Genomic DNA, 26,488 nt, shown 5'->3' with positions numbered 1-26,488 from the left:
AGGAATCTCGTAAAAGTAACAGCAGGGTGAGAAAGATTGCACACATGAACACCACTGCTGTCTCCAACAAGGCAGTGGTGGGGCACCTACAAAGCTGACAGATTCAGCTTGTGAACAAGAAAATCTTGCAAATGGGTGTTTCGGACTCAAAATGTGGCGAGTGCATGGCTTGGAATAGAGCCTTTGAGTTTGAGTGAACTACCGTATTTATTCGTGTAGTGCGGCAGCAGCATTTTTCCTCCTGGCCACCCAGTGTTTTTTTTTTTTTTTTGAAGAACATGCAGAGGTTGATAGCAGGTCAAGCTGCTGGCATTTATTTAGGAATCTCGTAAAAGTAACAGCAGGGTGAGAAAGATTGCACACATGAACACCACTGCTGTCTCCAACAAGGCAGTGGTGGGGCACCTACAAAGCTGACAGATTCAGCTTGTGAACAAGAAAATCTTGCAAATGGGTGTTTCGGACTCAAAATGTGGCGAGTGCATGGCTTGGAATAGAGCCTTTGAGTTTGAGTGAACTACCGTATTTATTCGTGTAGTGCGGCAGCAGCATTTTTCCTCCTGGCCACCCAGTGTTTTTTTTTTTTTGAAGAACATGCAGAGGTTGATAGCAGGTCAAGCTGCTGGCATTTATTTAGGAATCTCGTAAAAGTAACAGCAGGGTGAGAAAGATTGCACACATGAACACCACTGCTGTCTCCAACAAGGCAGTGGTGGGGGGCACCTACAAAGCTGACAGATTCAGCTTGTGAACAAGAAAATCTTGCAAATGGGTGTTTCGGACTCAAAATGTGGCGAGTGCATGGCTTGGAATAGAGCCTTTGAGTTTGAGTGAACTACCGTATTTATTCGTGTAGTGAACCTTGCGCCCACTGTTGAGGGTTCTTTTTTTTTTAGTGCTAGCTTTTCTGAGCGTGCTGATAACAGTGCGGCATGTTTATCTTTAGATGAGAGCTCCTGCAGGGGTGGTGTGCTCTGTGAACTTGGCAGAGCACCAAGACGCTGTGCACCATTGACAGGAATGCCGGCGGTGGTGACTTGCTCGGCAAGATTCTCTGCACTGAAATGTTATGGAGGAAGCAGGACGTTCTGAGCACCAAGCAATTTGGCGAGCTCGAGATTGAGCGCGATTAAGCCTGATTCCTCTTGCACCGCAGCTAACACTTAAGTGGAGACGTGGGTCCTGAAGTGATCAAAAAATGCAAAAATTTTGATTTTGCAAAAATGGCGTATTCGGGATCAGTGCACTGTAAAATTCATGCCTAAAAAGTTTCAAGGTCAAATATCGATTTCCAGCTACTAAAATATCTGTTTATTTCGCACCTAAGAATCCCGGAAAGGGCGATTTCTGAGCAAAATGTGGTAGGATCTCACGCCTGTCGCTTCCCAGGACTTCCCAGGGCCCCTTCCCCACTACCTGGTATAACTCACTACTGTGAAATATTTTTGGAATGTATGCATTCTGCTGTTTTTTTTATTTTTTAGGCCTCTACAACAACCTTCGAAAGGCTGGCATGCGCACTTCAAATGCTGTTTTCTCAGCTTCATGTTTTATACCAACGTGACTAGACTTACGGAAGTTTTCATTATGTTTTTATGCTGCGATTTCAATTAAACTTATATCGTTGAATTCAGAAAGAACTAAACTGTGGATCTCTGTCGTTTTTATTCTGCTGAGTCAAATATTTAAAATTTTGTGAACCATAATGTCACCTAACCATGCTTATATTTATGGTGCTTGGAAAAAGTTTAACATATTTATACGATGATGTATTTTAGAAACAGTATAATTAGCAATGCTCCAAATGGCAGGTCTTTGGCTACAGCCCCATTTCAATCGGAAGCAAAAAATGTAAAAAGTGTCTTAACAACTTGTAAGAATTTAACTAATTAGGCTTCACTTATTTTCCTATAGTATGGGAACTAATTGAGATATACTGGAACTAATTATATTTTTGAAAACAGGAAGAAGAAACACGTATACACATTTAATTTCATTACAGTATCTTTAATAATAAAAATGTTCATTTCAAGACCCACGTCTCCCCTTAAACATATGCGTTGCAACCTTGTAACCATCGTGCAAGTTTTTTTAACTTCATCTAAAAAACTCACAGTTGACCTTGAGGGCCGATGTTCACTGTGTTTGCTTTATCTCGCGGCGATTGGCCGGAGCCATCGACTGTCACAAAATTGTCGGATCTCTCCGAGGTGCAGCAAACACCTTTTGAAGTGAACAATATGCTAAATACGGTTACACGAACGAGGCTGACCGTGTGCTTTTCTTTTTTTTATGGATGGTGGACGGACAGGTGGAAGGGCGGGCAGTTTGGTGCATGGTATGAAATTTCAACTCTAAAAAAATTTCGTTGGCACATTTTTTTCCTCATGTAATGAATCCTCCCCCAAATTGCATCAAATTTTCTGTAAAAAAAGTGGACTCATCACACGGGTGAATACGGTGTATCCTTTTTGTTTGATGCCTACCAGCCAGCATCATTACATGTCCCACTGCTTCTTACTTGCCTGGTCTGCAGCTGGGGCTGGTCCGTGGTGTGGATGTGAGGCTCAGTGCCCTAGACTACAGCGTGATTCGTGAGGACTACCACTCCATGCGCCTGCTGTTGGACGCCACTCCGGAGCGGCTGGCGCCTCCCCCAACTAACATCTTGCTCTGTGAGAAGGGCCTCGACAACTACAGGTGACGGGCTCAGTCGGGGCAGCACCAACTGCTCCCACAGTTTGAAGTAGTGTGCAATCCCTACTGCTTAAGCTGATCCCATCTGGCTTGCCTGGGACACAAGCAGGAAGATCGTAAAGAGAGCTGTGGGAAACTAGGTTTGTCAGGTGTCATTATTACAGCGTGACAACATATATATGTACTATCACCAACAAATGTTTACAGGGTGTGCGTGTGCGGGAAAAAAATTATTTCGGCGCAGTCATGCAAGACAATTGCCTGAAATGTAGGGTTTGGTTTATGGGGGTTTAACGTCCCAGAGTGACTCAGGCTATAGGGGACATAGAGGCGAGGTGGTGCCTTCGAGGGGACCCTGCCGTTCGCTCCACCGAAGCAGGCGGAGCTACGCTCAAATTTCTCATTGGACAGTACCGTAATCATTTTTAGAATTTTTTTTCCAAGAAATTGCATCCCGCAAACTTTTGCTGTTGATAATACGCCTACTTTTGTAGTGGTCGTAGGGTATGAAAGTGGAAAGAAATGTTCTTTTTATAATGCTCGGGTACTTTTATTGCTGTGGGCAGCTTGAGTTTAAGCGTTTCTTTTTTCTTGGATTTTTTGAAGACATCACTGAAAGCTTTTTGGGTGAGGCTCCAGCTTCTGAGTACTATTTGTGAGCCACTGGCTGTGTGTTACAAAGGAATAGGTTTTACTTTGAATGTACTTATCCCTTGGCAGATTGAACTTTGAATGCTTGAGTCTTGGAGTTCTTGATTTAGTCAAGAGCATCTAAGCAGCGGTTTCAAAATCAAAAAGTTGACTGCTGTATACTGTGGTACTTGCCCTGTATAGCTTGCACTCTACTAACCTTGCTGTGCATTTTGTTAGCAGCCTACGGTATCCATTAGCTTGTTGGTTGTGTGTTGTTATAGGTAACATTGTGAATACTGTGTTTGTTTGTTCAGTGTTGTTGTAGTAGGTTTTCAGCAAGCACAATTCCCTTTTGAGGCAGCTCATCAAAGCTATGACTGCAATGCTTTACCCACATCGTTTTGAGCAATCATTTCTCTATACGTGCCGCATCTTGAAAGCATAGTTGTAAAAATATTTAAGATCTCTCCACTTTTGTGCAGATGGTTGGCGGCCGAGTGTGGTTCCCCGTGGCAGCCACCGCTGGTGAGAACGGAGGTGGCCAAGAACGGAAACTGTGCTTTGCTTGTCGTAAGTATAGGCCTGCCTTGCCAGTTTATTTTTTATCTAAAACTGTGCTACCTTCTCACTTGTAAGGCAGTGACCTTAAAAGCAGCTGCAAGACGGCAGCTTTCAAAAGGCTATTATTTTCAGTTCTTTCATTCATTTGCCAAGACAATGTGCGCTGACTAGGCATTGCGAATACTGGGAATTTTGAATATGAATTGAATTCTACGTTTGTTATTCCGTTCATATTCAAGAAATTGATATTCGAGAATGTCCGGATATTCGAAAAAAGATCGGGTTCAAATTGTCAGGTAAACATTACAAAGCCACCAAAGGCATTTCACACACCAACAGGCGCGGTTTTATAACTTGACTGGATGATTTGGACATTTCTTCTGCTCCCTTGTGAAGTTTGAATTTCTGAGGTTTTGCTAACCGTCGTGTTATTTTTAGTTGCTAGTCATGTGTCAGTTCATGGATTTTCATTTTGCTGCAGTAGAATCTCAATTATACGAATTTCAGGATGATGGGACTTCGTAAAATGCCCTGGCCAGAGTGTATTTTGTCAGAAATTCAGATGTTATGAACAACCCCCCTGCCCCTCTGCGGAAGATACCAATGCACGAGCCGCGACCACATCCTCGAGCACCAAGTACTTGCTGCCCATACATTACCAACGCTGGCATCACCAGTCGTGCACCATGAGTAATGAGCGCGCCGCGTGGCTTGTATATCGCCGACGTCGAAGTAACCACTTGCGCGACCAGCACAGTGGCGGCGCGCTGCTGTAAGTAAACCTTGTCGGCTGAAAGCAGATCTGTATAAATTCTGCTTGTGAATTTTGTTTGTTTTGAATGATGTAAATATTTTGCGACTGTGAAATTTTTCTGATCGAAATTTTACTGTTCCCTGTTTGGATGGCTGCATAACAGGTTGCATACTGCTATGCTGTCTAATCAATCCATCCACATATCTGCACGGTGCTGAGTCAGTCTAGGTTTGTTTATTTCGTTTGCAAAGACCGATTAGTATTAGAAAGTTTTAATATTCTCACGCCCATACCTGTGACTCTTTCTGTTGGTGTTGCTTACATTACCTGTCGCCTGCTGAGCGGAGGCTGAGCAGAGAGTCACCACCTGCAGCATGGAGCATTTCCTTTTTGGCTTTCAGGACAGTGACCAATACGTCCAGAAGTATGGGATAGACAGGAGGCGCGCTGTGCAGCTTGGCATCAAGCACGGCGTATCATTTGAGACTGTGAATCAGCTGCTCACAGGGCAGGTAAGTGCTTGCACCTTATCTCCGTCAAGGTGGCTAGAAATGGCTGCCTGTTATGAATTTAGATGTTAGTGCGACAGCATTACGGCCCCTTTTCGTCGAAGTCGCCGTCGTGTGTTGTCTAAGCCACCGTGGCCCTAGGGAAATGTATCTTCAGTGCGTAATAGCATTATCATTGACACAACAATGCAGGCTTCTTGGGGAGGGAAGCATTTTATATCTTCCTCCTCCAAATGTGACAGCAGTAAATGCCTTGATTTTGCATTACTAATGAGATCTATGGGTTTTTCTCTCTGTATCGGCATTGGATCCTTAGCTTGGTCAGCGCTTTTAAGTAGAAACTTGCATGGGCTTGCTGAGCCATTGGTTTTTTGAGAGGAGCTCTTTGTATTATCAGTATCTGTAGCAAGCACCTAAAACGTGGGCTTGTTGTGTGGTAATAACCGATGCAGTGCTGCTCGCAGGAGTCGTCGGAAGAATTGTGGAGCCACGTTGTGGAAGCCCTGCGTCACGGTGAAATAGAATTGGCAGGGTCGCTGGTGCTTCTTGCCGAGAAGCATGGCTTGGCACCGCTGCCCCCACTGTTCCGCCAGGTATGTTCTGTTCAGCCATGTGTGCTTCTGTTGTCATTTTTGAGGAGTTGAAATAAAGGATTGTGAATAATGCTAGCTGTGTTTGGGCACTAGCTATTACCGACGTTGGTGTCGGTGCTTTTTTGCTGCTATTGGTGCTAGTGTGCTTGGAAAATTGTGTGCCTTTATGTTAAACAATAATTAAACCAGTTGGTCAAAGGAAGCTTATTACAGAGCTTCAAGAAATGTGTACAGAAATGTCTTCACCAATAGCCTGCTGTCTACTGGACCTGCCATTAGCCGCAGTGACTTGTAGGTCAGCTGGTTGAGCTTTTTCAGAGGTAGACAGTCCGTTAATGCACACAAGGGAACAATTATGCTACTAAAATGTCCAGTATGACGGGTTTTGATGTTAAGAAGTTTATTGTGAATTTTATTTCTTGAGGTAAAAATGTCACAAATTATCGCAGTTACGAGACTAATGATAGTTCCTTGTTAACATTAGTGTGGTTTTCTTGTCTGGTACAAGTGGGAAAGCGAATACATACTGGCGGAAAGCTAGCTAGGGGGGGGGGGGGGGGGGGGGGGGGGGGGGGGGCATAGTGTCATAGTGTATGCTATTTCATCTAGTAAACAAGACATGTAGCGTTCAGAAGGCATATTCTGCAGGTCATAGTTGTGTCTATTTTGGTCTGTGCCGATTGGCTTGGAGCAAACTAGGCATTTAAAAAAGTGACACCTGTGGAATGCCACCCCTGTTGGCATCTGTCATGCTGTACATTAGGCTGTTCTGAAGAGAGTTTTTTTTTACGAATCTTTTGAGGTCTGGTCTGTTGCAGGGTAGCTTGTCTGCACTGTGCACATTGGTCTGCTGACGCTTTTTCATTCCTTCAGGTGTTGTTGAACCGTCAACAACCGCTTCTGGAATTCCAGCCATCTGCAGTGCTTCAAAAGACTATTGGCCCCTATGAGGTAAGGCCTTATTCAGCCTGTGTGCAGAAGAAAATGTTGGCAGAGGAGCCTTTGTGATGTTTTCTTGGCATTTAGCTGGGCAACATGAATTAAGGCCATGGTTATAAACAAAAAAAAAATAAGTGAGGCACTGGTGAAGCTGTAACATCAGCTTCAAGTTCGGTCATTCAAATGTTCTGACTAGCAAAGGTGCATTTACACTTATCAAGGGATTCTTGAGTAATTTTACTTTCATACTGATGCAATATTGCATTTGCGTGCTAGGAAATTTTAGCACGATTACTGCAGAGTCTTTGCTGCGAGCAGTAGTGAATAAGAACGGAGTTATGAATTGACTTATTTATTTACAGCATTGGGAAATTTCTCCGTGTAAGTATTCGTAGTCATTTCCTTTTAAAAGCGAATCCCTCCGTTTACATATTGTGTTGTGCACTAGCATCCAAAGTGGAGTTTGCAATCTTTGTCACAAATGGCTTTTGTTATTGCTTACAAAGCATGCCGCTTGATATCGGATCTCAATTGACGGCAGGATGCAATTCGTGCTGCTGGCTGCTATTTCTAGGTGTAAAGTATTAAGTCTGCTAATGAATTGCTGGAATTACTGTAAACTTTCTTCTGGGTGAGGGGGCTGTAAAAGAACAGTCTTTCTTCCTAACCTAAGATTCAGGTACGGGCAATCGAGCGGGCCAATGAGGTCACCGCCAGCCATGGGCTAGCGGCCATCTAGTATGTGTCTCCTGCAACCTGCCCTCGGCGCAATAAATGTTTTCCAATCCAATTCTTCCTAAACTGCAATCTATGGGTGCCCCAATGTTGAGAGTGTGCAGTGTGTTCACACCGACTCGAGGACTGCTGTAGTCTGTATCACAGATTTGTAATATGAAGGTCCAGGGGGCTACCTCGCTTTGAACCTCATTTATTTTGTCATCTCAAACTGCAATGTAGCCTGTTTACTTCTCGTCTTCATCCTTGTCTTCATGAACACTGAATGCTGAGTCACTACAAGTGCTCAAGATTTTTTCTATAGCCTATAAAATGTGCTTTGAAAAGCCAGCATTACAGTGCTGCTAAGGCCCTTAATTTTCTGCGGTAGAAAATTTATAATTCTCTAAAGCCGTTACAAAAAAATCTAAAATCTGAAATATTCTGTGAGAAACTTACATAGGAATTAAATAACTTCATTTTTGAAACATGCCTCAGATACTCCAGATGTACCTTCATTAAAATCGAATGTGGCTGTTGCAAGTCAGCATCGTTTAGTGCTTGGACTCTTCTGTAAAAGATGGGTGCTCGTTTGACTCACTGTCGTCAGTGACTGAATTACTTCTCTGATGATGATTCGATGCGCAATCCCGTACCTGCTGTGGTGGCTGTAACTGCCTACCACTCATACTCATTCCTGGGTGGCCTGGTATCGGAATAAGAGGGAGTCCCCGAAATCATTGCCAAGAATTATTCGAAACTTAGGAAAAATTTTTTGCCACTGCTTTTAGTATTTGTTTCAAAAGATGCCAGCGTCGTGACACTTCCCGTAGAACTGTGTGGATGCATTCTTGCCAGAACTGCCAAATTCTAGCTTTCAAGAGAGTTGAGATGATTGAATCAATTGCATTCCCATTGTTGCTACTGATGTCACCAACAACAGTAGCAAAAGAAAAAAGATCATGCAGTTGCTAACACACGGCTCCGCAGAAAATTTTCAAATCTGCTATATGCCATTTTGGATAAGACATCTATGTGCGGAGAGTCATAGTTAATCACTGTGTTGAGACAAGTACCGTAAAAACCGGACTATAGGTCGGACCGGAATATAGGTCGACCCCCTAACTAACCAATTCTAAAAATGAAAAAGATCTTTTTCAATGGGAAAAGTACCGAAAGACATCCTTACTTTGAAACAAATGCGACTCGAGAGGTTGCACAATGGTGACAGTATTTAATTTCATTTAAATGCTGCTTCTATGTACACCCGGCAAATTTTTTAACAATATCGCGCACCAATCGGCCCGCGTGTTGTTTCTGGCACAGGCAAGTACGGCGCCGTAGAGCAAAGCCCTCCTCTTCATGAATCGCCGCAACCAGGATGGCGAGCCTTTGAATTGCGCCCTCGTGAGTCTAGAGGCACGCGCGATCTCTGCCGCTTTCACGCGGATGCATTCGGCAGTCACAGGCAGCGATCTTGCTCGCAGCGCAACGTTTCCTTCCTATTCTAGATACACTATGGTCTGCCCACGAAATGATGTTTTCTTCTGGTTGCTGCAAGTTGTAATACGCAGCTTCTGCCTCCGCCAGTACTGAATGCTCTTTTCGGATACTCCAAATTCGCGCTGTGCCGCCAGGTTCCCGTGAGCTTCCTCGTACTCAATCGTGTTTTTCTTGAAGGCGACGGTAAATTGCCGTTAGCTTCCGCTTTGCATCTACTGAAACGCAAAATGGCGGCACTGCTGCTGATGGCGATGGTGATGGAGGCTGCTGACTTCAGCCACCCATTGTTGCAAGACTTCCATATTTTTTCCACCAATGACCGGTATATAAGACGGGGGTCGACTTTTCACCATGGTTTTTTGAAAAAAAGTTTGACCTATATTCCGGTTTTTACGGTACATTGAAAGTGGGGCTGATCTCCGGCAGAAAGAAGTAATTGTGTTTGAAAGTACACTGCTTATGGATGAATGTGAAGCGTAATTACCAATTTGTTTCAGGTCAATGTTGTGCTTGACAGGCCCTTTAATTACCTCCTAGTGGGTTGAGAGGCATCTGTGGTGACGACCCCAGCTGGTGCAGAGCTGGGCTAATTGGAGGTCAGAGGGAGGAATTCTTGTCCTGCATTGAGTGCAGCAATAATAATGATCATTATGACTAGTTGGTCTGTTTTGCTGCTTGAAATTGGCGACTGTGCAATATTCTCCCCATAGTCTGATATGCTTGGGCAGCTGACAACCCCCATGTGCTGACTATCTGACTGGCAGGCCATTTGACAAAGTTGCAGTGTTATGTGGGGCACTGTCACTGAGCAAGGGTTCTCTGTGCCGTTTCGTTTGCCTTCGTCACTCGTGTCATGGCACCCAACGCTGTCTGCAGGTCACTGCGCTGCACTGTGCTGCGGTGAACCCTGAGCACAGCTACTTGGCTCATTTGCTGAGTAGTGTGCCCCAGCTGGAGGCCCAGGACGGGCATGGGTGGCGGCCGTTGCACTATGCTGCTGTGGCAACCTGCACAGCACCCCTGGAACTGCTGCTTGCCAGGTTGGGAACGTTGCCTGATTGTCTCAGCAATGGCTAGATAGGAGCATGTAGTGCACATTTTTGTTGGGGTTGTGTCAAAGAAGTCATAACTGCGCAAATCATTTGTAATCGCCGGTGTTATGTGTTCTCTGCTTATTTGCCTACCAGTGCTCACCAGTAAAATAACTGGCCGCCGCATAATACCACAAGAGGAGGAAGGGGAGATTGCATATCAAGTGCAGTCCTGCCATGTGTATCTGCTTCGTGGGTGCTGATTTCCTTGTGGGATCTATGCACACCCACCCTGTTTTTGTTATCACTTTGCATGTTGCTTGTCATGCTTTAGCGGTGACACTCACACAACTCAATAACGCACGGGCTCCCATGCCAACAACCTCTATTCTACTGTTGTCCCTTCTTCCCCCGCAGCCGCTCATGCAGATAATGATGACTACTTGGCAACTCACTAGCGCCCTCTCGTGACATCACCGGGAACTAGACCCTCCGCCGCCTCACCATCCTAACACAGTCTTATAGCAATTTGCGTTCGGTATATAAAGTAGTAATTGCATCTATTAACATTTAGAAACAGTTCAATATAGCCAATAATTCAGAATATCAGTGTTTGATATTTCGAGGTTTGACTATTGCGTACTGGTGACAGGATTAGACCACCAAAGCACTGTTCGCTGCAGCTTCGATGCAAAGCAGTTTAGGCCTAGTGACACAAGCGATGTGTTGCTAGTACAACAGCGGATGGCATGTCTTTTCAAGAAGTGCTTGCTAGAGTGGGCGCACCATATTCGTGCTTCTAGACTACAGATAAGCGTATCTATTGCTATGTTTTATGTATAAAATTATCTATATATCAAACTATTTCGCGATTCCTTTTGAGTTTGATGTATCCAGGATAGACTGTTTTGCACCTTGTGTAATTTCCAGTACTTTGTGGATGTTCAAAAAAATTAATTCAGTCCATTTTGCTTATTAATAAGCACCATTGGCTTGTTCAGTTCACAGCCACCAAGGCAACATTTCAATGAAGATAAAATGTAAATGGCATCTGTGTGCTGAGATTTTGATACATGTTAGCCCTAGGGTGGTGGAAATAATCCAGACGCCTGCTCTACTTTATGCCTGTATGTAGCTTTGGGTTCAGCTTGTTAGTTCCTTTATCTGTGGTTCGGGTTGGAAAGCTGCTGTATCAGTTATTAGGTACGTGAGAATTCTTCATTATAGCACACATTTTTAGTAGTCAAACTTTGTCTAGCTTGTTTGTGGTGTTTGCAAGAGATTCAGAAACATAAATTCATTCACATTTAATTTGTCCAGCTGCTGATGGTGCTTACAGGTGCATATTTTACTGCTTATGGAGTTTTAATTGCAAAGAAAATAATAGATGTACATGATATGTACGATATGTGCTGATTTTCTCTCTCCCTCTCTCAATTCTTAGAGGGACCTCGGTGCACGCTGTTGACAAAAACGGTGACACTCCACTGCACAAGGCAGCTTGTGCAGGCCGCTCAAGCAACCTGGAAGTGCTTCTTCGTTTTGCCTCAGGTGCTGATTTTTAGTTTTTTTGCTGGATCTCATTCCGAGTGACACAGCTGTGCATTTGAGGAGCACACTGGCAGTTCCTTAGTCATTGTTGTGTGCCTGCTGTGTGTCTCCGAAACCCGAGGTTTGCAGTACACTGGCTTCGCATTGCAATGCTAGGAAGATGAGGGACCCATGAAATGTTAACCGTGAGGCATATGCTTCAGACTGTGGGAATCAACTTTGTTGGTTACTGTGGTTGTTGCAGCTGCTGAGAAAGGGGGTCCATTCCGTGGTGTGGACAGACCCAACAAAGAAGGCTGGACTCCTTTGCACCTGGCTGCCAAGAATGGCCACTTGGTGAGTTGGACTCCAGACACACTGGTTTCTGTCAAGCTGGAGCAAAGCTCAACATGGTGGCTGTGGCGGCAGTGTCAGCTGCATCATTGTCTTTCTGTTAGTTTTAAAACACAAACTCGGCCCACAGTGCTCCCTTCAACTGGACCTCGTTCACTTAGTCATGTGGAATTTCTTTGCCAGGCAAAGAAGGTACAGTGTTGCGTGTGCTTCTCACACATGTGCTGTAATTGCTGGGGACAGATCTGAAGGTGGTTTTTATGTGCAAGGAAATGGGGCGTTTGCATTTGAACGTCGTCATTCACATGGTCAAATCCTTAGTTGAGACACCTGCATTGGCATTTTACGTTGAAAATGGCAAACGTGTTTACAAAACGTTTGTCATTATCGCTTGGAGGACCAAACTTCCGTTAGTGATAGTGACCCCCTAGGTTTCCACCCATTGCATTCCACCTTCTGTGGCTACTATCTGGTTGCTGCAGGGACAAGTTCGTTTAAATGCGTGCAGCATGGTGGCGTTAAAAGCTCCGGCATTTTAAGGTGGACCGTTTTGATTCTGCGGGTTGGGTCGGTGACGGTAGCTGACTCGCCTGCTACATTCTGGTGCATCTTTGATTCGAGCTTTCTCGGCCTGTCGGTTTCTCAGAAGTGGGCCTGTTGTTCTTCATTCCTGCAGGAAGCTGCCCAGGTGCTAATTCGCTACAGGGCAGATGTGAACCGCACCCCTGGTGCTCCGTTCAGCCAGATCAGCCCCCTGATGTGCACAGCGCAGCAGGGCAACTGCGACATGGTGCATGCGCTGGTCAGCGCTGGCGCCTCCGTGGAGCTCTTAGGTGCTTCTTTTCATGCGCTTTCACTGGGCCTTTTTTTTTTTTTTTGTGCCGCAGAGCTGAACAGGATAAATGTCGTCCATGTAATTAATCTTGAAACTTGTGTCAGATGCTGGGTAATGTAAACTGCCTGCCTGAGTATTATTGTAGAAAAAGGAAACACTGCATTGACTTCCATTTCTTTAAAATTTGTACTTAGAGACAATGAAAAGGTTGTAAAGAATCTTGGTCTTAGTGAGCGCAGCAAGTTTGAAAATGTTGTTGTCTTAATATATTTTTTCGTCACAGATCATTGAACTTGGTGTTAACAGATTTGGTTAATTCCAATTGACTGATGCAGTCCACACCATGTGTTGCAGATGAATGCGGCCGCACAGCACTGAGTCATGCTGTGCTGAATGGCCAGACAGCGGTGTGTGCCAAGTTGCTGCGACTCGGCTCAAACCCCAACCGAGCCGATGTGGGAGGCAACACGCTGGTGCATTACGCGGCCGCATACGGATGGCTGAATTGCCTCCGCTTGCTTGTCGAAGCCGGGGCAGCACCGCACAAGACGAACAGCTCCAAGGTAAATCTCTCGAATCTGCGTACAGTTGCCAACGGATTTTTCGGACTTGGCAGTGCTTGGCAAATGGTCCGTCCGAATAATCGAACAGTCCGAAAAATTCGTTAAGTTAAAGAAGTTATCTTTGTGAGAAAAACCGGCTTTAAATATCGCGAACCTCGCCGTTTTTCTATGTTCTGCTTGCAAGTGATAATATCAGACTTTATCAGAGCCACAGTTATGCTTTCGTCATGTCCGCACCACCTCGTGTCACATAAAGTCACTGTACGTCACGATACCAGAGTGCGACGCGGCTGCAGTCATGCTGCGAATGACTGTGCAGCGAAGCAACAACAACCTGTTTTCATGAGCCACGATGCTTGCAAGTTCAATCAATCGGTTGTGATGGCTAATTTTTGTACAATGTAGCGGTACATTTTTATATACAATCACTTTGTAGCTTTACAGTGGCCAGAAATTATTCAGTCTAACAGAGTTCGTTATAATTGGGTTCGGCTGTAGATGGGCTCAGTGGCTGGTGATTTGTAGTTGGCGTTATGTGGCTGTTTAGCTCGCAGCACAAGAGTGCATGACTTGGTGCCAAATTATGGTTACCATGGTTAGGAGTGCAACTAGCATGCATGCTTACTGTATGGAATCTGGACTTCTGCTGTGGACTTGCGTTAGGTGGTATGTACTACCAAAATGCCCAACAGGACTTTTAAGGGGGGACGCGGGGATCAGATCACGAAAATCGCCAGGAAAAAAAAATCGATTTTTGGAAACCGCGCGTTTCGGTATCTGCAACGCCTAATCTGCGTTGTATCAAAATGGTTTCGCTGAAGACGCACTAAAAGTGCCCGAAAAAATTTAATTTTGTCAGTGCGCAGGGCGAGAAAACAGTTATAAATCGAGCAAAATTACCGCAGTTTCGCGCTCATCTTTCCCACCACCAAGCGCCACCATCTTAGTATCGTTTGAAAGTTCAAAGTTCTGCCGTCCAGTTTCTGAATGCTTCAGTTGTCGCCATCTTGTAACAGTTGCACAAACACAAAAGAAGCGCGGGTATGCCAGGGGTGGTCACACGGGCCCTCCGATTAAAGCGGGCCTCCGATTGGCTGCCGGTCTGAAAGGCGCCTCCCCATTGGTTGCCACTGCGGCAGCGGGCAAGCTGGCAACCACAGCAGACGGCTGTTTTCTGCTTCGCAAACCATGCCGGAGTCTTCATTTGACACGCAGAATTCGGATTTCTGAAAGCTCCCAGGTTAGCGATGGATCGTTGCTCATTTGACAAGAAATTTTCGACAAAGCACGCCTTCAGAAAACGGAAGCACAAGCCTCCGACGGTGAGAAAAGGATGGCGGCCAGCGGCCAGCAGGAAAAGCGGAGCACCTGACTGAGCATGCGGAAAGTGCCTCGCTATCTTGCACTGCGTGACTCCAGCAGCGAAGCCAACAATCACCCTGTGCCATCGGTGCCGATAACCCAGCCGACGGAAGACGCGCCAACGGAGTCTCGCATCTCCACGTACGGCCGCACGAATTGGTAGCCGAGATCGCATCGTTGGAGGCGACGCAGGTCGAAGGTCATCATTGCTGGCAGAGACGGTGTGCTCCGTTTCTTGCGCATCGTGCGACATGGATACAGAGCCTGTGAGTGAGCCCCAACCATCGACGAGCTACAGTGTGATAGCTGAAGATTCACCAAACGAATCGTCGCCTGAATGTAGCACCATTCAGGCGCGCCTCGAGCTGCGTTTCAAGTCGGCAGTGACAGCAGAAGCGCAGACATTCAGCATTCCTGACTCCCTTCGCGCAGCGTCTGCAACTGAACGGAAGTTTGGTAAGCACTGTCAAAGGACGAGCATGCCTCGCTTTTTGCGATAGACACAGCAGTAAATGAGGCAGTTGTGAAGTACAATTCAGGGGGCCAAGGAGCCTACTCGGCAATGTTTGCCACCTTGGGTGTACATCATGGTGCCCTTGCCGTCCAGAGGGCTCAAGAAAAGGGCCAAGAACACCCGAAGAAGGCGTCTAAAGCCCGCCAATTAAAGAGGCAAAGGTGCAAGAAGATGCCTGACAGCAATGATGCAAAATATTACTGCTCTGGTGCTTTCTAATAAATCTGCAGTGCTTGCAAAACTTCAGAGCCCGTTTTCTCAGAAGTGAGTTTTGAGCCGACTGTCCTGCTTGCAGAAAGCATAGAACAACTATGCCTTGTGGGATTTGCGTGAGGTTTGTTGCATTGTATTTCTTAGTGAATTCTCTATCTCTATGTAGTGAAATTCCTATATTCTTAACTATCATTCTTTTTTTTACTGTTTAGCTAAATTGGCATGTTGATAACGACCGCATTTTTCAAACATGGATATAATGACCTGAGTAAGAAAATTAAAAGCGATAAAAATATTTGGAGAATGTCACTGCATGAACTATTCATTTGGCTAAAATATAAAAGCAACTAGGGGCTTCTATCACATTTTTTTGTCACGCCAGGCTTTCTGCAAGTTGGGTGCAAATAAAAATTTGTAATGTCAAAACTACTCAAGATATATCAATGAAACCTTGTATTTAGTCATTCAGCACACTTCCCAATAACCGTGCCAAATTTCATTGCTCTACTACAAAAAAATAAGGAATTTCACTCCGATCCCCACTTCCCCCCTTAAAGCCATGCTGGCAGGAATACAGCAGTGTCAAAGAAAAGAGTTTCAGAGCCTCATTAATACTGTCAGTGCAGTGCTGGCCAGTATGGGCTTTCTGCGCTCGCTCGAGGCTTGCACATTCATTTTAAACGAACGGCATTTCATGCTGTTTGGTCTTGTGTAGGCCACACCTGTGCTGGTGGCCTTCCTCAAGGGCCACATGGGCATAGTGGACTACCTGCTGGACCAGCCAGGCGTGGAGCTGGGCGCTGACAGCCCCTCGGACGCCGGCACCACGGGACGGACCCTGGCCATGCGGGCACTGCGCTCGCAGCTCAGCAGCTCCATCTACACTCGGCTGCAGTTTCTGCTGGAACGGCAAAGCTCGGACATCAGCCGAGCAGACCAGGAGGGCAACAATGCTGTGAGCCTTGGTTCCTGACTGTTCCACTTAATAGCTGTCAGATTTAATTTACTGGTGTGGTGGTGTCCAGGTTCAGTCACCAAATAATGCCTCCGCCACCGATACTGGCGCGATGGGCAGAAGGGGTCAGAGGTGCCCGCTTTTTCTCACGTTGCCCTCTATACTCCGTGTCAATAGTTTCTTGCAGCATTACCAAAGCTGCGATGAGTGTAGAGGCGACTTTCTGACGCTGCAGAATGTAGTGCTTGTATAATATGGGCATATGGAATAGCGTACGCTAAAAAAAAAGTGGTAGGGTTTTAACATAGTTTAGCGTGTGAAAGCATGTTAAATGCAAATTAAGGTTGGCCTGTATCAATGGGGTACAGAGTTCTAGTCGGAAACCACTCTCACCGCAAACTGAGCTTATGTAAGCTAGAAAATTTCAGAAAATGAAGTACAGGTGTCGCCATCACTGGCCAAATTTGCAAGTGAACTGCTCTGTGTCAGCATTGTTTTTCGTGCACGAGTCCCAGAGTGTAGGCTACACCGTCATTCACTTCAAAACAATGGCAACCACCAGACCTTTCCGTTGTAGACGTCACTTGAGTGCACTTGTGGGAAGGTTCTTAAATCGAATTTTCTCAACCTTAAACGCCCTTTTTTGCTGCTGGGTTAATGTGAACATACCCAGCAAGAGCCAGAGAATCGATCTTTACTCAGAAAAATAATTGGGTGCAATTGTCCTGCAGTAGTGAAGGGCATGTAATGCCTATTGGAGCCTCTTGCATGACTTGAAAAACTTTTCACTTAACAGTAGGGTTGTGCAAATATTGAATTTTTGAATATGAATCGAATATGAAGAAAAAAAGGGCTTTGAATACAGTAAAACCTCATTACAAGGGACATTCAAGGTGCCTGAGAAAGATATCTCTTGTAACCAAGGTCTCTTTTAACCAAAAATTCCAAAAACGCTGAGGAGTTGGACTAGATCAGTTTATTACACATCAGGATATAAGTGCGCTTAAACACATTCACACACATTAACAGGAAATTGTTAATGTGACTTCACTTCAACATGACTTTTAGACATTTGAGCTTGTGTCTGATGCGAAACTATAGCAGATAAATCGTCTAACAGAACTGTCCCATGTAAGCATGGTGACAGCTCTGGAGTCCGACCGGTTTGAATGCCAGCATACAAACCGACCGGCACCGCAGAAGCTGGGACTGAAATCCAACTCAACGTAAATTCAACTCAATAGTCGGTGCAGGAGCACGACTGCAGTTATGGGAACAAAATGACTGAAATTTTGGTGCAATGGGACAATAATTGCCATCATGTGATGTGTGACATCCAGCTGAGCCAAGGGAATGAAAAGTGCAGCGCATACGAGTTGGTACGACGTCGTCCACATTGCATGAGCTTATTTGGGTTGTGCCTCTTCTAAATAGTGAACAGTTTACTCTGGGGACCTAAAAAAGTTGCCCTTAATAACAGAGTGTCTCTTGTAACCGTGTCTCTTGTATGCAATGTTGTTAACATGGTGAACATAGGAAAACCAACCAAGCCACTTTCAAATGTCTCTTGTAATGAGATTTTACTGTACTGAGTTCCTGTTCATTAAAAAAAAAAACTATTAGGAAAAAATTAGGCAAATATTTTTGCCCCTCTTCTCACTTTTTTTTTTTTCCAAAGAAATCTATGATCTTTGCAACTAAAATAAAAACTAGACTTATTCAGCACCATATAAAGAAGCATGATGTGCACACAAATGTGTACTACTTGATTGGACGGCATAAACCTGTAATGTGGCCATGCAAAATGAAATCCATGAAATGACACATGACTGGCAACTAAGAATAACATGATGGATTGTAAAACCTTAATTCGGATTTCAAAGAACCGGAACAAATGCCCAGATTACCCGAAGGTCGATTTATAAAATGCCCCATGCCCCTGTGAAAAAGAACGCGTAATGGAGCCTCCTCATAAGGCTTCATTGCATTTTCAGCAAAACACCGGAAAGCCCATGGCGAGCGTGCAATTTCTGCACGCTGGAAGAACAACATGGATGTCAGTCAGGGGAATGCACATTGGTGTTGTAACAGAGAAACTGCTTTTTAAAAAGGGCAAAGAAATGACCAGCGACGTGCCAGGGGGCGTTCGAAAACGGCGCATAGCTGGGTTCGGACGACCAGCGAATGCGCAGACCGACAGCTGCTGTTGCTGTATGCTAATGGCGACGCTCGGGAACCGAAACTACATGGCCAGGCAATTTTTTGGCCTAGTGCAGGGGCCCTCCTATTGCCCCTGTAGTGACGTCGTGCCTGCCATTAAGCACCGTTAAGGTGCTCGGGTAACAATGCACATGCAATAAGCAGTATAGTTACACAATTGCTTGCCATGCTGTGACACCTCCAGTCGTTCCTTAGGGAGCCTCATGCGAGGTTCCGTATTTAATGAGTTATCTTAATGAGTTGGCGAAGCCCAATCTAAGAGAGTGATAAAGGCAAGAAGACGAATGCCATGGGGGTAGCCATTAGGCATGTAACACATTATGAGAGGATTAGAATAATAATAATAATGATAATAATTGGTTTTGGAGGGAAAAGAAATGGCGCAGTATCTGTCTCATATATTGTTGGACACCTGAACCGCGCCGTAAGGGAAGGGTAAAGGAGGGAGTGAAAGAAGAAAGGAAGAGAGAGGTGCCGTAGTGGAGGGCTCCGGAATAATTTCGACCACCTGGGGATCTTTAACGTGCACTGACATCGCACAGCACACGGGCACCTTAGCGTTTTTCCTCCATAAAAACGCAGCCGCCGCGGTTGGGTTTGAACCCGGGAACTCCGGATCAGAATAAGAACAGGGTGCTTTTTCGTGATTGTTCTAAGCGCCTGGTCGGCCAGTTGTTCACATCAGGTGTCAAAGTGGGAAAGCCCACTTGCAGAATTTCACGCAATCAAGCCTAGCAGCACCCAATGTGAACAGTCTACGCAATAAATACTGGAGAAGAAAGCAAGGAAGACACATTTGTATTGCTTTCCTGGCACGTTAAATTCAGTTGTTGCATAATTTGCCCAGATATTGTAGTTTGGCCACAGTAGAATTAATGAAAGTCAGTCCAGCATACGATTGCTGGCGAATATTTGAAAAGTTTCAAATATTTGGAAATTTTTAAATATCAATTTTTCGAACACAAATATGAACCGAATATCAAACATATTCGATTCGTATTCAAAATTTTGAATATTGCACATCCCTACTTTACATATATTTCAATATGTGCATGTTCAAGTTAATTCTGCTCATTATTGCACTAGCATTTCATTATATTCACAGACATGAAATTCAACTTTCTTGATGCAAATGTCATTGCAGAAATATGCTTTTGTGCTGCTTACTATGTCATGTTAGCAAATGTGTTAGCCATTTTGTTCACACTGGTCATCGTCATTGCTTTGCAGTTGCACCACCTTGCCCTGGTAGACAGCGAGTTCCGACAAGCACAAAGCTTAAAAGAACTAGAGTTGGTGAGTGCTACTGCATTTAGCTTGGCTAGAATGCACTGGCATTAGGGCATCGAATGACGACCCTTGTGTTTTTGAACTTTCAGAAACAACCATCACTGGATGTTGCTCACATAGAAGCTATGCAAGCTCGGCTGGAAAAGGTTGGTATGAGCGTCTGTGAACTCTCTTTAAGCTAACTGCCTGTTCGTTTCACAAAATAAATTATACACACTTAAAGGATCTCTGAAATGGACTTTTGAGGTTGTTTATAAAATGCTCTCATTGTGTAGAGTGCAGGCCAACGAGCGTTCATGCCGCGTACAAGGCCTCAAAAGCGAGCCGATAATTTACAGTACAATTTTTAAAACTCCCGCTTCCGCGCCTAACGGCGACCTGAGCATTGCTGGGCTTTCGTCCGAACCCGCACTCGTTATGTCAGCATCCGCACTTGTTACGTCATGCAGCACTTGTTACGTCAGCAGCGTACTGCTAGCATTGGTTCGCACGCGTCGCCAGCCGGCGGAAGGGGCGAGTGCGAGGGGCCGGCGGAGGAGCGCCGACATTTCAGCGCCCAAAAATTGATGGGAGGAGAGGGAAAGGCGCAAACACGCGGAAATTCAATTTTTGACTACAGATGACTCAGCTTCCACAAAAGCGCATCTGAAGAATTCTTGCTGGAGGATATTTGTGAAGCGGCGTCCTTTAACATCCTAGGCACATCGCATCTTTGTTCAGACCCCCCTTTCACAGCCCCTCTGTACATGGGGACACAGTTTGTGGGGTGCTTTTGTTTCAGTAAAAGAATTTTCTGGAACATGCTGTGGCAGGCTAAAAGAATATCCTCGTGTGTATATATATATATATTTTTTTTTCAGACACAATGGTGAAATGTTTACGTTGCCTTTTTTTGTTGTTGTTTACAGAAGCGCAAGGAGCATGAGCGCTGGCTGGAGCAGCTCGAGTGGCTTCTTCTCTCGAATGGCTGCAGTTCTTCTGCTGTCAACAAGGAGCAGCTGAGCCCCCTGTCTCTTGCTCTCCATAAGGTCTGGTCTCCTTTTTCTGCCTCAGCCACTTGATAAATTATATGCTGTATTTACTCGCATAATTTGCGTGCCTTTCTTCTTTAAAAAAATCTTCAGAAGAGGGTGCGCTAATTATGTGGAAGTTTCACAAAAGCATCTAAAAAAACTCTACAAAGGTCATAACATGCAGTATATCTGTGTATTGCCGCATATAAGTCGACTTCGAATATAAATCGACCACCCAACTTTCACGAGGGCATGCTGGCGGGCTGGTTAGTGCATGAAGATACAAATGGACAGCACAAAAAACGACTTGTCGAGAGAACGAGACAACACAAGCGCTGACTATCAACTATCATGTTGATAGTCAGCGCTCGTGTTGTCTCGTTCTCTCATCAAGTCGTTTTTGCGCTGTTTTTCGTTTGTATCACCCAACTTTCATCCCTCACTGGCCAAGTAAAAAAATGTTGGCTTGTACCCACCGCCACGCTCTTAGTTATGTAGTTCCCCGCAGGATGGTATGACGGTGCATGCGCAGCTCAGAGCAATAAACGCTCAACGATGCAATCGCAGAGCCAGCATTCAGAGTCAAATGGAGATACAAGGCCAGGTAAATCAAGCACAGTGATAGTTTTTTTAGTGGATCCAATTTACTAACAAATTAGTAACACTTTTTGACGCGTCGAGCTCCATTTACCCTGCAAGAATGGGCACCGGCACAGGGTGCATACTACTCAGAGCTTGAGCAAAGCTACCTTAGACCCTGCATATAGGTCAGCTCCACGTATAGGTTGACCTCCCAGTTTCGAATGGTTGTTTTTGTTAAAGAAAACATAGGAACAGTAGAAAAAAGTTATAGCGACAGTTTATGGTATTACTGCGAGTTATGATCTTCGAATTCGTTTCGTTTATGATTAAAGGGATGAATGTGCAGTGCAGCCATTGCTGCCATTGCTGTGTTGCTGCACCCCCACATGCCTTCGATGAAGAACATTTTTTATTTCTGTTACATCCTTGCTATCTCTTTCGTGGCTGTTAAGCTAGTGCTGACTCATTTCTACGCTGGTTCGGGTGCCCTAATTTCGCATTGTGGGGTTTGACTCGGGGAGATAAGTACGTTCTCCCCACTCAATCGCGGCTGACACGGTTCAAAGCCGCCCGGACCCCACCCTGTGATCGCGTACGCTACCAAGCGCTCGCCGACCACGGCGGGCGGGCCTTGCTCTGAGGGAACAAAGGAACGACACATTGGCTGACACAAACAGGCATTTATTGCTATAGAAATTATAACGCCAGCTAGCAACAAGGTACGCTAATGAATCACAAACAGGCATTTATTGCTATAGAAATTATAACGCCAGCTAGCAACAAGGTACGCTAATGAATCAAGGTCGTCCGACTCACCAGCAAGGTTCCGAGCGAATGTTCGCCCGCGCTAGGGCAAGGTATCCTCCGCGCCCCTGGGCGGGTCGAGTACGGGAGCCAGTCTCCCCGCCGCTTCCTCAACCCGCCGGGGAAGAGCGGAGCCGTGAGCGACACGTCCGCTCGCGCCGACGATCCCAGCCGAAAACCGCCATGCCCCCTCTCCCGCGCGCGGGCTTTGGAAGTCTCTCGCGCAGCGATGCTGGCGCCCTCTCTTGCCAGTTAATGTAACTGACAAGGGAATGCGTTCATCCTCATAGTGTGACTGCCGCTGCATGGTGCCTCGCAGGAAAGCAAACACAGGGGCGCTGCAGGGCAGGTCCCCGCAACATTCACCCAGAAAAGCCGGTCATGCTCACCCCTCGCACTATGCATGAAGCTGGTGTGACTTCGCTTTGGCTTCGCCTTAGCAGTGTTGTCTTCCTTAGTGTTGCGTGGCCAACGTGGTGGCATCCGTTTGTGGCTGCGCCAGTCGTTCTATGCCTGCCTCGTCCGTACTGCCTCGTGAATACTGCCTCGTGCATGCTGGTGGTCTGTCGCAACAGCGAGCATAAAATATTCTAGTTTATTTTCTTTTAATAAATCCAGGTAGTACATTACAGGTGCACAGATTTCACTAGTAAATACAGCATGTGTAATTGGGTATCATTGAGCCTTTCAGGCATCACTTCTCATTTCAGTTAGTTTTTTTTCCTTAAGTAGCTTGTGAATGACTAAAGAACACCAGTTAGTTTGTTTTGATATGTGAAACGCCCACAGGTTAGTATTTTCTGCCCCCCGGTAAATAAGCGTCCACGACGCATAAGCATGCCCAAATTAGCAAGCGTGCAGTGCCATAAACTTATGCGGGAATTCGTCCCAAATTAACGGGGCTCGAAATAATGAGCTTTTACTCTACACCTCTTAATTTCCAGTACCCGTGGTGCTAGGGCGGTTAGACCATGCAAGCATGTCCTTTTTGCTTTTGTCTGCAAAGCTGCACAGCTCTTGGAGGGGCAATCATTGCTATTCTCTTGTTTGGACAGTTTCATGATTCTCATGGTGTGTGTCACTCCCTGCTGCAGGGGAGCCTTCTGCTGGCGCAACTGCTGGTGGAGGCTGGCAATCAGCCTGACCCGGCTGTTCTGGAGGCCTGTCCGGACCTGCTCCGCCAGGTTGCCCTGTGGGCTAGGCAGAGAGACGTTCTGCCCCTGCTCAATGCCCTTCTTAAGGTGGGTAATGACTCGCTGCAGTGGCTCACTGGCTTTGCCGTTCGGCTGCTGATCCCCAGCTTGCGGGTTTGATCCCAGTCGCTGTGGCCGTATTTCGATTGAGGTCTATATTAATCTGGAGCCCTCCACTACGTCGTCCCTCATAGCCTGTGTGCTGCTTCCGGATGTTAAACCCTACAATTTAAATTTGAGGAGGGTAATGTTCTAAATGCTACTGAAATCGCAGAGGGGGAACATTCAAACGGCATTACGTGTACACAATGCTTGTAAACATGGAGGTGAGTGGATGCATGTGACATGCTGTGCAGTTTGGCAGAGCAGTTATTAGGGGCATGTAAGTAAACCTTGCGTTTAGATTAAATTTTTTATAAATGTAATAGACCGCAGTGGTGGTAAAGTCATTTGAGCATCCGCCTCGCATGCGGGAGGTGCGGGGTTCGATCCCCAGTGCCGCTGGGCACCCACCGGTGATACAGTGAGTACAAGCTTTCCCCTGCCTGGTGCTTGGCCTCTTCAGGGTGAAATGTTTGGGAAATGAGTCTTTGACCCCACCTCGAGTATAAGAAAAACCTTGTCCCTTGGCGCTCTTTGGCCGCAGATGCCCTTGCGCCATTAAAAATTCATCATCAGCATCATAAATGTAATAGCAGTAATAGTAGCGCTACCAACTTTTATATGCATGGATTCATCATGTAGCAATTGTCTCGAGAACTTTTGCATATGGTCTCAATAAGCACATTTGAGTAGTGAGTAAATGCCCTTGCGCCATAAAAATTCATATTCGTCATGAGTAGTGGTCTGCGTGGTTAGCTAGTCACTTTACCACTTGTGCTTTTTAATTGCCTCAGTTAAAATTGTGCTTTCCCAGGTTTGCAATCAGTTTCATAACCCTGACTCTTTCTACTACTGCGCCCTTTTCCCATCCTGTCTCCCTGAGCAGCCCCCACCTGCGTGCCCTGAAGGGAGCGGGAAATCGGAGGAGCCACGCTCTGTGCGTGACATCCTCCGCATGGCGGCCAACAAGCATGACCGCGAGGGTTTCACCCCTCTCCTGGTGACTCTGCGAACACTCGGTGAACTGCGCTCGCCCACGGAAGAACAGAGCACGCGGATGCACGCGCTGCTGCGCTTCCTGCTAGAAGAGCTGGGTTCAGATGCAGCTGCGGCAGCGCGCGGGGGCCGGGGCCCCTCTGCCCTGCACCTGGCTGCTCGGTGCCCCGGTGCAGCAGCGGTAGACCTGCTGCTGCAGCATAAGCCCCTGCTTGAGACCCCTGACCAGGATGGCCTGACCCCTCTGGCTCGGGCCCTGGCCAGCGGGAACAGCGCGGCTGTGCATTCCCTCGTGAGTGTGCCCATTTGGCTGTGATGTGGTATCCTGATATGTTCTGTGGATTTTTTCGTAAACGTGCAAAATTTATCACATTTACCCAAATTTGCACAGGCGCAGTTGTATTGCAAGAGTTACGTTTGCCAGTGCAGAATAAGGAAAAGAATTACTCGCTAGGTTAATAACATTTATTTAATTGTACTACTGGGTGGGGGGGGGACCTCACTTCTGTTGTCGGAAAAAATATCCTCCGTTACATTCAAGTAAATATGGTATTTTTGTGAACTTCTTGTTCTTTGGCCTAAACGTCTAGCCTCCTCAGCATTGTGTTGCTTACAGCCTTGTCTGCAGAGCAATGGCCATGCTTCAGGTCTCATTTGTCCTGTAGCTCAATAATATTGTCACGTGCTACCTACGGACGCGGATTATTAATTTATTTTGTTTTGAAGGAGCCCCGCCGTGTCTCTAGTGGCGCAATTCTCTGGTGAAGTCTGCCTTAAAATTTCATGCTACTGTTTTATAACTGGAGGCATCACTCGATGGTGCATAAAAATTTTTTTCAAAGTTGGAAATGTACAGATGTAGCTTGAAAGTAAAGATTTTATGTAAACCGTTTAGTGCCTGAATCTTGTATTGAGATTGTGCAGAATGTTTGAAAAGGGCTACTAATGTGAAAAGCCAGAAGCTTATCAAGGAATTTCAAAAAATCTAAAACATTGTTTACAGATGTTGTTACTTAAGGGGGAAGCTGATCTTAGAAAAAAAAAATTATAATTGTCATATTTATGAAAACTTTGGGGAATATGTACGGCATGTTTCTGTGCTTATTCCAAATATGCAATTTAATTTTATGTGAGACAAGTCTTTGTGTGCTTATATGTTGTGTAACTTTTTGCCGAGAGGTTTCGAGAATTTATGCTGTGGGGAACTTGTTGAAATGCATGCCATTGGCTTCTCTTTACATCAAGCTCTGCAATAAAGATAAATTATCCTGCCTATCATAGAAGTTGAATTACAGGGTTTTGAAGTTGCCACTTCACAAAGGGGAAGAAAAATTGGTATTTCTGTTTCTGAAATGGCAACTTCAAGCTCATACTGCTCAACTTCTGTGACAGGCAGGGTGATAATATTACCCTTCTTACCTAGCTTGATTTCAAGAGAAACCAATGGCATAAAATCTAGCAAGTTCCCTGCTGCAAATTTTCTTGAAAGCGCTTGGCAAAAAGTGATAATCTACTGCATTAGTGCACAAGGACTAGTTTTACATAAAATTGAATGAGATATTTGGAATCAGCTTGCAAAAATACATAAGTACATGTTCCCTGAAGATAGATACATGTTCCCTTGTATGTGTGTGCTTTTTTCAGTGCGGAGCAAATTTTTTATCGTATTAAAAGCATCTGTTATTATGTTCATTAGCGACTTTGTTTGAAATTCTTTTCGAAAGTTTAACCCTGAATCAAAGTTGCTTTCAGTGATGCGATTTCCATCATGGCTGATGCATTGTGCTGTCCATTTGCAGGTTGCTGCTGGTGCTAGTGTCAACGTGGACTTGCGTGATGGACCCTACCCTGTGAACCTGTTGGTCTATGCTGCGATGTAGGTGGTGCTCTGCAGCTGTCGCCCCCACTTTGTGTGACTGTCATTGCGCCATTAGTGGCTGGCACTTGCACTTGCCGAGGCATATTTGGCTAATGGTTAATGCATTGGGCCACAGTGATTTTTCGTGCCTTTGCCTAACAGAACCGAAC

The 26,488-nt window shown here is 45.5% G+C and overlaps 1 protein-coding gene across 3 annotated transcripts in view; it reads left to right on the top strand.

The window, feature by feature from the left end:
- Positions 1-26,488, top strand: part of LOC144133235 (poly [ADP-ribose] polymerase tankyrase-like) — a 74,267-nt gene that overhangs the window by 26,170 nt on the left and 21,609 nt on the right. For all 3 annotated transcript variants that reach the window (XM_077666143.1, XM_077666145.1, XM_077666144.1), the window contains exons 12-28: positions 2,537-2,700; positions 3,813-3,900; positions 5,047-5,157; positions 5,619-5,747; positions 6,621-6,698; positions 9,780-9,943; positions 11,379-11,485; positions 11,730-11,821; positions 12,495-12,651; positions 13,008-13,216; positions 16,021-16,260; positions 19,711-19,776; positions 19,860-19,916; positions 20,679-20,798; positions 23,264-23,410; positions 24,351-24,752; positions 26,260-26,336. In XM_077666143.1, coding sequence (XP_077522269.1) covers positions 2,537-2,700; positions 3,813-3,900; positions 5,047-5,157; positions 5,619-5,747; positions 6,621-6,698; positions 9,780-9,943; positions 11,379-11,485; positions 11,730-11,821; positions 12,495-12,651; positions 13,008-13,216; positions 16,021-16,260; positions 19,711-19,776; positions 19,860-19,916; positions 20,679-20,798; positions 23,264-23,410; positions 24,351-24,752; positions 26,260-26,336 — 2,408 coding nt within the window. The remainder of the gene's footprint in view (positions 1-2,536; positions 2,701-3,812; positions 3,901-5,046; positions 5,158-5,618; positions 5,748-6,620; positions 6,699-9,779; positions 9,944-11,378; positions 11,486-11,729; positions 11,822-12,494; positions 12,652-13,007; positions 13,217-16,020; positions 16,261-19,710; positions 19,777-19,859; positions 19,917-20,678; positions 20,799-23,263; positions 23,411-24,350; positions 24,753-26,259; positions 26,337-26,488) is intronic.

This window comes from Amblyomma americanum, chromosome 5 (assembly GCF_052857255.1).
Source record: "Amblyomma americanum isolate KBUSLIRL-KWMA chromosome 5, ASM5285725v1, whole genome shotgun sequence".
NCBI classification, from domain to species: domain Eukaryota; kingdom Metazoa; phylum Arthropoda; class Arachnida; order Ixodida; family Ixodidae; genus Amblyomma; species Amblyomma americanum.
This window is presented reverse-complemented; position numbering and strand designations above follow the sequence as displayed.